We start from the raw sequence: 10280 nt of genomic DNA on the forward strand, positions 1-10280 counted from the left end.
ATGAGGACCATCAATATTATCATCTTAAAATGATATCGGAGCTATGCTTTTTTCTTCAAATGCCTTTAAAGATTGTTCCATTTGATATCTTACATCATATGGAACTTTTTTGCATGATGCAATATCTCATTTTCTACCTCTAAATGTTTTTTCATCCAATTGATCCCTCCACCCCTCCACACATTATTGCAATGCAAACAAGTCCAACTTCTTTTCCCATCATTACCCACATCCTCTTTAAAATGAGCCCATGCTGGATCGGTTTTGTTTCTAAACGAGGAAACAGAATTAGATGTGGAACTAGATTTTTGCCCGCCACTTGATGAATCCATCTATATTTTAAAAAATAATGAAATTTAATGCACAGTTGATGAAGTATAGTAAAAGAGGAAAAATAAACAATAAATTATGAACATATGAGTAATTCAATATAATAATTGAGAGATACATCACAAAAGGAATATAAATTTGATATATTAGTTAATGATTGCTACAACAGATCATTTTTTCTTAAAATTTAAATTGTTAGAATTTAGAAATGTTAAATATTTATAGCTACTCTCGTAGGCTTGATTTCTTGCAAAAGAAACTTTAGTTGTGATTGGGTTTGGGTAATATAGATACAATATAATTAATTTTGAAGTTTGAACAACAATAAAATTATAATGACTAAGTTGGTATATGTGACAAATACTTGGCTAGTTTCAAGAAAACAAAGAAGCCACGATCCATCATTGTGGAATTGCAAAGTGTTGCTATGTAGAACACAACTCAACTACACGAAAACATGAGTACAAAATTATTTTTAAAAAATGGAATCCAACAGCTATTGCACAGTGCACTCGATGGAAAATTGGGAAAAAAAGATCAAAGAAATGGAAGAGCACGTCTCAGGATTGAAAAGCTTCTGTACCAAAAAAAAATTTCTATGCTTTACAGTTTACACTATGAAAAGAATCACTAATCATCAACAAAATGGAAGAGATTGATTAATTTTGCAAGATAAACAATATATCAAAAAAAGTCTAAACTAACATTACTCATTACTTTGAGATTCCTCCTTTCCAATCAAGCTAGTAATAAGCAGGCGTGGTGTGGAGATCTCTCCAAATCTTGTGTCGATTTTTAATTCAATCCAGTCAACGAGAATGAGGATAATTAAATTATTAAAATATCTGGGCAATTTTTTTTTATAATTTCACAGACCCGTGCGGTTCCTAAAGACCGGCCGGTTTCCGGTAATTCCGATTTAACCGGGTTTTAACCGATTTTTTCCGGTTAAACCTGTTTTCCGGATTTTTACTTATCTCCGGACCGGTCTGGAGGCCGGTTCGCGGTTGAACCGGTCCGACCGACCGGTCCGGTCCGGTTTGGAGAACATTGCTATTCAGTACAGTTTTCCACCCTCAGACAGATGGCCAGTCTGAGCGAGTGATTCAGATTTTGGACGATTTGTTGCGAGCCTGTGTGATCGATTTTCATGAGAATTGGGAATCGAAGCTACCTCTTATGGAGTTTACCTACAACAACAGTTTTCAATCGTCTATAGGTATGGCTCCCTACGAGGCACTGTATAGAAGGAAGTGTAGATCGCCGATTCATTAGAATGAAGTCGGTGAGAGATTAGAACTTTGTCCAGAGATTGTTCAGCAGACTGCAGATGTGGTGGTTAAGATCCGAGACATGATGAAAACCGTACAGAGTCGTCAAAAGAGTTCTGCTGACAAGAGAATGAGGGATCTAGAGTTTGCCGTAGGTGATCACATTTTCGTGAAGATAACACCCATGAGGGGTGTTATGAGATTTGGGAATAGAGGCAATCTTAGTCCGAGATTCATTGGACCATTCGAGATTCTTGACAGAGTTGGGACACTAGCTTATCGTGTTGCCCTACCGTCGAATCTGGCCGGTGTACACAATGTGTTCCACGTCTCAATGCTGAGGAAGTACCTAGTAAATCCTTCGCATGTTTTGAGCTATGAGCCGTTACAGCTTGCTCCGGGTCTGTCGTATGAGGAAAGACCTGTCCAAATCCTAGACTGACAGGAACGGAGACTTCGGAACAAAGTAACCAAGCTGGTCAAAGTCCTGTGGCTAAATCAATTTGTGGAGTAGGCCATTTGGGAGACCGAAGCATATATGAGGAATCGCTACCCGGAGTTGTTTGGTAAGACTTAATTTCGAGGACGAAATTTATTTAAGTGGGGGAGGAACTGTAGAGCTCAAAATCAGTACACGTAAAACTCATGCATTTATTTAAATTGTTAAATCATTTAATCAAGTTTAAAATGATTTATAGCGATGCAAGATCTATTTAATTTTATCATTTTAAATTATTTATGGTTTACGTGATGCACGTTAAATGTTTTCTTGAGTTTCATTTTTAGGCGATTATTCGATGCGGGATAGAAGAAAAGAGATCGGTGACGATTTTGGCAATTTTAAAATGTGGTATTTTATTTTAAATTAGGACTAGGGTATTTTAAATTATTTATTAAGTTTTAAGCATTTTAAAAGACTAATTTAATTATTAGGTAATTTTATAATTTTTAAAACTTTTAAAAATTAGTAAATGTGCATTTTATTTTAAATTAAAAGATTGTTTATAGTAGTGGGGGTTAAAATTTTTTTAATTAGAATTCCAAATGTTTAATTAAGCAATTTATCCTCCTAATTAACCAAACACACGTACGCACACACAAATACATGGCACACAACACACACATACACATTTCATTTCTTTTTCAGATTTTTTGAGAGGAAAACCTAGGGTTCCAAGAACTTGCAGCAGCCGCCCCTCTCCCTTCAAATTTTTCCAGCAATTCATGTTGATTTTGTTGCAAGAAATCGAGCCACAAATCATTCTGGATCAACCTTCGCACCTTCCCCGCTTTAGTATCGTAGTTTCAGAATTTTTAAAGATCAAAGGCATGTATAATCTTTTGTTTCTGCATCGATCTAGTTATATTATATGTTCTTATGTTTATTATGCGTAAAAATCCATGTATGTTGTGAAACGTTTGAGCAAAAATTTGTTAGATCAATTTTGAAACGATTTTAGATCTGAAAACTCAAAATTTGTTGTCATTTTAAATATTGCGACTTTTTGTTCGATTTTCTAGAAAACTTTCAACAAATGAAACGTAAAGTTTTTTGATACCTTCGATTTGACGGTAAATTCAAAATATTTGGATAAGAAATGAGTGAGTTATGATCGTTTTCATGGGACTGCTCATAATGCATTTTATCTGAAAATGCGTTCTTGAAGCTTTTGAGTTGCAGGCTTCGTTGGGCACATCCGGTCTTGTGCTACTGCATTTAGATATGTTATGGGATGCATTTAGGTGTTATTTGGTGGTTCGTTTGGGTCGGGGATGGCTTGAGTGTAATAGAAATCGTAGGAAGCAAAATGATGTCGAATTACGGGTTATTGTTGTATTGATGTTGCTTGTCGATGCTTGTGGATGTTTTTGGGGTGTCTGTACGGGTTTGAATCAATGTAATAACATCGTAGGATGAGTCTCTAAGTGTTATTTCATGGTCCCTAGGCTTGGATTGGAAGAATGAATCAATAAGTTAGTGAATATTCGCGAGTTTGCAAGTTCAGAGGCTACCCGGACCCTGACACGGAGTCCGTGCCCATTTTTCCTTCAAAATGAGAATTCCCAGCATCTACATGGACCCCGACAAGGACACTTACATGGGGTCCGTGCCCCTTTAAAAAAAATTAAATTTTTTTTAGGGATTGTTTTGGGTTTTAATGTAATGATTTAGTACGATGATTACACAAGGTCAAGTCCAGAGAGATTTATAACGTCGTAAGGAAATTTGTCATTTTGGGTGTGAGCATGACTAATACGTCTAAGTTATGAAAGATAAGTGTTTGAACTTATGTTAGTACGTGCAGCAGTGGCCTCAAGCGAGATCCAACGAAATCCCTCAACGACAAGTAAGTATGTTCGACGTGCAAAAGAAAATATTTTATGTTTTTAAAGTATGCTAAATGTCTTGTGACCAAATTATGAATGGGTTTGGAATTCGGTTAACGTGGCCGAGGACCTCTCCACCTCGGTAAAGCATGACCGGGTTTAGATTAGGATTGGAAAGCGGTAAAGCATGACCAGTGACCAATCCACCCGGTAAAGCATGACCGGAGATCTCATGTACGTGGTAGTGGATTTTCCCTGCCAGCCCATTACTGTGGTTTATTCTGATCAGGCACAATTATGTATGGGTCACTTGCTTTGGTACATATCTCTATGCAAAATGAAGTTTATGTGTGTTCAAGTATGTATGAAACAAGCATGTTTATGAAAAGTTTTATGATGATGACACTTCTACGTTTATGCTACTACATTCAAGTTTCAACTATGTTTATGCTATTACGTTCAAGTTTCAAGTATGTACGCTCTACTTTAAAGATGCATGTGGTTTTATTACATATTAATTGTTATATCCAGTTTATACATGTTGAATCTTTAGACTCACTAGACTTGATCCATACAGGTGAGGATGACTTTGAGGAGACGAGGGGTGGGGACCAATGAGCCGGATTGGACTGAGCAGGAGGCTAAACCCGAGGACCGCCCATGTTTTTGAGAAATTATGCAATGTTTCAAATACTCTAATTTCACATTATTGGTTACGATATTTAAAAAAGTATTGTTTTTGACAAGTTTTATTTGTGATCTTTTCGTGGCAAATATTTAGAATGGTCGGGTTATTGTTATCGCAACTCGACGGTTTCTATTTAATTAAGAATTTTTTTATTTTTCCGCAAATTTTAAAGTAGTTTAAAAGTACGGTACGTTACATACTTAATCTCGTACGAAGGATCAGAACAACTCTCAATAGCATATGTGCCACCATATCACTGTTCAAGTTCTGATGGTCCATGCCAACAGAGGTAGATATACATGTGCGAGGCCCATCATATTTTGTTATTTTTCAATAACCAATTTTGGCCTTCAAAGAAGCGTGTAGTCCCCATCGACATATTACCGTAGAAAAATGATTTCTGAAACGTAATTCCCAAAAACTGTGTGTGCTATCCACGACACATTACTCATGCTTGACAACTCTGATGGAATAATCCTTCACAGATGCAATAAGATCATTCTTATCTTTAAATAACATAATAACATATAATTCACCTCTCCCCAGATTATAATAGATTGTTTTCATTCCAGAAGATACACCGACAGAATCATGATGGCATCTCAAAAGTGTTAAAAAGAAATGATACGATTTGTGATAGGATCGGTTAAGGGATCACCGTTGAACTACAATAGCTCAGTTCTTGAAATATTGAACACCTTGAAATATTGAACACCGATGAATTAAATCGAGTTTGGTGTTCAAACCAAGCGGAAAATACTCGAAATAATCCTTTGTAGAAACCAATTAAATATTTTGTAAACCATTTAAAGTATATGCAAGTTGAATGACTAAAAAATATTTTAGTTGAAGCATTTTATCAAACACTTGGTATGCAATATTTTGATATTTGAAGAACACACAAAATGCTTCAACACTGCTTCTTTAAAACTATGAAAATGATAAGTATATGCAATAAACAAATAAACACGAATTTGTTTATGGATGTTCGGAGACTTTAAATGCTCCTACGTCACCCCTTCTTCCCCTTGGGAAGGATTTACTAGAAGACTTTGATTTATACAACACCTTGTACAAACTCATTCTGTTATGGCTTACACTACTGCCTAAACTGAACTCCTAGCTCTCAAGATTGTAGGCAGCACCTCACAATCAGCATATTGTTTAATGTCTCATATGCGAAGACTACAAACACATTTTTTTACGTCTTTGTGCAAAGACTCACTCAACTAAATATTGAAGTTCAAATATCTTGTATAAGTGTGAGTGATTGTGTGTGAGGGATTTTTCATTTACAGTGTACATCTCAAATGTATCCTCACACAAGGAATTGTGCTCTCAACTAGCTGATATATTCATGCTAACTGCCCATGCTTTGAATCCTCTTGAAAAGCTCTTGTTTGATGTTCAATATGTTGAATTTATAGGCTTCAACAATGATATATATGTTAGACACAAGAATATGACCGTTTAGAAAGTTTCTGTACTGTTTCTGAAATTGCAACGGTCAAATTCGTCTTGCTGGGAATTTTCTCGACTGGTCAACTCTGGTCAACTGGTCAACTCTGGTCAACTCAACTGGTCGTTCAGTTCAACTGGTAAGCAGCTGGTTCAGTTCAGTTGGTCAGCTACTGGTTTGGTTCGACTCAACTGGTTCAGTTCAGTTTCAGCTGATGTGCTGAAATCAGCCTAGCTGATTTCAGTTTGTGCGAAACCAGTAATTTCATCGTCATTTATCAGGATCTTAAGCTCCGATTCAGACTTTGGCTTTTGAATATGAATTGTAGCTCATTGTCTTATCTTTCCAACGCATACCGAATCGCTTCATTTTGATAACCGAGCTGAGAGATATGACCAAAATACCGCAACTGCTCATACCCAACTAATTGCTGTTTTCGTGTGATCAGTTAGGTAATCGATCGATCAGTTAGACCATGATAACATCCGAATTTGTCCAACTGGCGTGATATACGACTTGTTCCAAATTGATTTTTCTTTCAGTTTTGTTGGCGGATTGTCTTTGGATCATCCAGCTGGGAGATATCATGAAACCACCAAAACTCGCAAGAAATTCAGTTTGTGCAGAATTCAGTTTCAGTTTGCTTCTTGTGTTAACAACTTCACACGAGTAAATATTTTAGAAACACAATAACAAGTTTTGTTAACATCAAAATCAAGATTGCGAACTTGAAAAGTTCCAACAGTTTGCCTCTGTAACGTCTCGCGAGGTGGTTTCCGAGATGATGTCCCCTCATCAGGATTTGAAAATGTTTTCACTTCTTCTTCATACTCGCTATATGACATGTCGGGTTCAATATCACTTCTAGAAATATCATCATTAATGGCCAGATCCGTACAACGAGCACTCGTATCTAATGTCGTATTTGGCCAATATGGAGAATCATTTTGTTATGACGAGACAGTGATTTATTGATACCAAGACCCACTTACATTATCAAAATTTATATTACTTAGTCCTTCAGTAACCTATGGAACATAAGATTCTAGATCATGAAAACCACCATATGTAGAAGTATCGGGTTGGTTATTAAATCCTGAATCAGTTGTATGTGGAACGTATGATTCAGGATCATCAAATCCAACATGATGCTCAATTGAATTTGCTTCCACGTATAAATGCAACATATGCATATTGTCACATTGCATTATAAAATCTAATGCATCATCATCAACGAGATTCACTTGAATTTCATGCCAAGATGGTCTCTCAATGAATGAAAATTTGGTTGACAACTTCAGAGTAAAATTCATTGGATCGATTCCTAACATTTTATTTACAACTTCAATCAACTCCAACAAATTAATAGATCGTAATACTCGTATCAGTCTAACAAATAGAATACTATATTCCACCGACCCATTATCGATAACTACATGACCACCAAAATATAAGAGTACATCGATATTAGACATTTTGTCGAGGAAATTTGAGAGAAAATTTATGCAGAATGCGATATCTCTCAGAATATTGGAAAACTTATGCAGAATGCAGGAGAAATTTTACAACTCATTAAAATATGATCGAAGTTCACAATATATAAATATACGCGTCTATAAATTATAAAATTTTTATTGATTCATCCGACATATTTCAGAAATCACGTGAAACAGACGCAAAAGATTGAATTATTTATGAAAAATTTGCAAATGATAACGTACTTGCATATCGAACCTGTAAGGAATCCGTAAAATTATTGAGCGCAAAAAACAAAATTATTGAGTTATCCGTGCTTCGTAAGCACGGATATGGTGAGGTGGTGTATGGCATGGAGCGTTCGTGCTTACGAAGCACGCACGCTTGTGTGTGACGTGGAGCGTCCGTGCTTCGTAAGCACGAGCGCTCATGTGAAAGCACGGACGCTCATGTGAAAGCATGGAAGTTCCACCTCATCAATATCATCCGTTCTTACGAAGCGCAGATTAAATTATTTGTGCAAAATATTTTTTTTGCTTTATTTTTGAAATAAATTTTTTAAAAAAAATATTTATAAAAAAAACCCCGGTCAAGGGCACCACAATAGATGAGAATCCTTGAATAAACTTTCTATAATAGCCAGCTAGTCCCAAGAAACTATGTATCTCGGTTACGCTTTTCGGTACAGGCCATTCTTTCACTGCCTCCACTTTACTAGGATCAACCTCCACTCCATCTCTAGAAATGATGTGGCCTAAGAACCCTACTCTCTCAAGCCAAAACGCGCTTGCTGAACTTTGCATCTCCCTATCTTACAGTAATTGCAGTGATGTCCTCAAATGCCGACTGTGCTCCTCTCTGCTCTTGGATTAGATCAAAATATCATCAATAAAAACGATCACGAATTGATCTAGATACGACTGAAATACGGGATTCATGAGATACATGAAGATCAATGGCACATTAGTAAGATCGGATGACATGACCATAAATTCATAGTGTCCATAACAAGTTATGAACGTTGTCTTATGAACATCCGTCTTTTAACCTCAACTGATGGTATCCAAAATAAAGATCTATCTTTGAGAATATCGATGCTCCTTGTAATTGATCAAATATGTCTTCAATTCTTGGTAGAGGATATTTATTCTTGATGGTGACCCTATTCAGCTCTCTATAGTCGATGCAGAGTCGCATAATACCATCATTCTTCTTTACAAACAATATTGGCGCACCCCATGGAGAATAGCTAGGCCGTATGAAACCCTTGTCTAATAATTCTTGGATTTGATCTTTTAATTCTTTCATTTCAACGGGGCGGCTAGATGGTAGGGTGCATTAGAAATTGGTGCAGTGCCCGGCATCAACTCAATAGAAAATTCACCTCACGGTCTGGTGGAATGCCAGAGACGTCCTCCGGAAAGACGCTAGGAAATTCTCTGATGATATCAACATCCTCTAACTTCTGACTGTCGGGAACATGTGCTGAAGTAACACATGCTAGATAAGCTTGGCATCCTCTCTTAATAAGCTTCCTTGCACACATACAAGAGATAATGTGTGGCATTTGCTTGTTTCTTGCTGCCTCAAAGATAAAAGGCTTCCCACTAGGTGGTCGAATAGACACTGTCCTCTACCGAAAATCTATCAAAGCTCTATTTGCTGTAAGCCAATCCATGCCAAGTATAATGTCAAATTCAGGCATTGGAAGTACGATAAGATCTGCCCGAACCATAGCTTTATATAAATGAAGCTCCAGATTCTTCATTATATTCGATGTGACCATTTGATAAACGGAAGGAATAGAAACTTTGAAGCCCAATCTCATATCATCGGGTATAATATTTAGTGGCTTGAGGAATGTATCAGATATAAATGAGTGTCTAGCTCCTGAATCCAGCAATGTGTAGGTAGCTACACCTTGGACGAATATCCTTCCAGTGATTAGGGTCGTTTCTAGCTCCTCCTCGGCTTCTTCAGCATGCATAACATAAGCTCGTCCTACAATAGGTCCTCTTTTCTTCGGGCAATCAGCAGCCTTATGCCCATCCTCCTTGCATATAAAGCACTTGTATGTCCCCCACATGCACTTGCCAAGATGTGGGCGATTGCACTCTTGGCATAAGAGTCCTGGGTTCTCTACTTGAACTTGGGGCTTTTGTGGCCCTTGAGGTCTAGGAGTTCACATGTATGGCTTCTTATTCGTGTTAGAGTAGGTGCCCGTCGAGCCAAGTGTTGGCCGAGTGTTCACAATGAAACTCTATGTATAAGCAATCTTTATTTTAATAATATTTGAAATTATTACTTTGGCACATCTTTATCTGTATACCCATGCTAGTTGCATAGATAAAGCCCTTGAATATACAAATAGTAGAAAGAATATGAGATGCTCATATCATGAGTATCATGAAACTCATATTTGTAATACTGTATATTCTAAACGGTTCCTAGTCGATTCAGCCGCCACTAAGAAGGATATAGGCCGCTCGAGTTAGAGACTAGTATCTGCGATGTGAGTACCATGTTTCATTGGTAGGGGACATTGTGATGTCCGAGCATGCAGATAGGTGCTCCTTGTAGAGTGCACTGAACAACCCTCCATAAAAGGACTTTCCAAGTGGTTCTCACTTATCGAGTGGAAATGTCCTAGTTTATGGTTGTACAGAATTAGTCCTTATGACCCGGGACAACATTGAGACTCTATGTGCTAGAATTACACTTTGACTTG

General features: G+C 37.1%; 1 protein-coding gene across 1 annotated transcript; it reads right to left on the reverse strand.

Moving 5' to 3' along the window:
• Window positions 1-9185: 9185 nt before the first annotated feature.
• On the reverse strand, window positions 9186-9638 carry LOC140827310 (uncharacterized). The gene has a single exon (XM_073189960.1). It carries the CDS (start codon window positions 9636-9638, stop codon window positions 9186-9188), a length of 453 nt encoding a protein of 150 aa, XP_073046061.1.
• Between the last annotated feature and the right edge of the window lie 642 nt (window positions 9639-10280).

Source organism: Primulina eburnea, chromosome 3, assembly GCF_022965805.1.
Source record: "Primulina eburnea isolate SZY01 chromosome 3, ASM2296580v1, whole genome shotgun sequence".
In the NCBI taxonomy this organism is placed as follows: domain Eukaryota; kingdom Viridiplantae; phylum Streptophyta; class Magnoliopsida; order Lamiales; family Gesneriaceae; genus Primulina; species Primulina eburnea.

Bases quoted from the DNA above. Each gene is read 5' to 3' on its own strand.
- LOC140827310 (XM_073189960.1), bottom strand. From the start codon at position 9,638: ATGTGGGGGACATACAAGTGCTTTATATGCAAGGAGGATGGGCATAAG.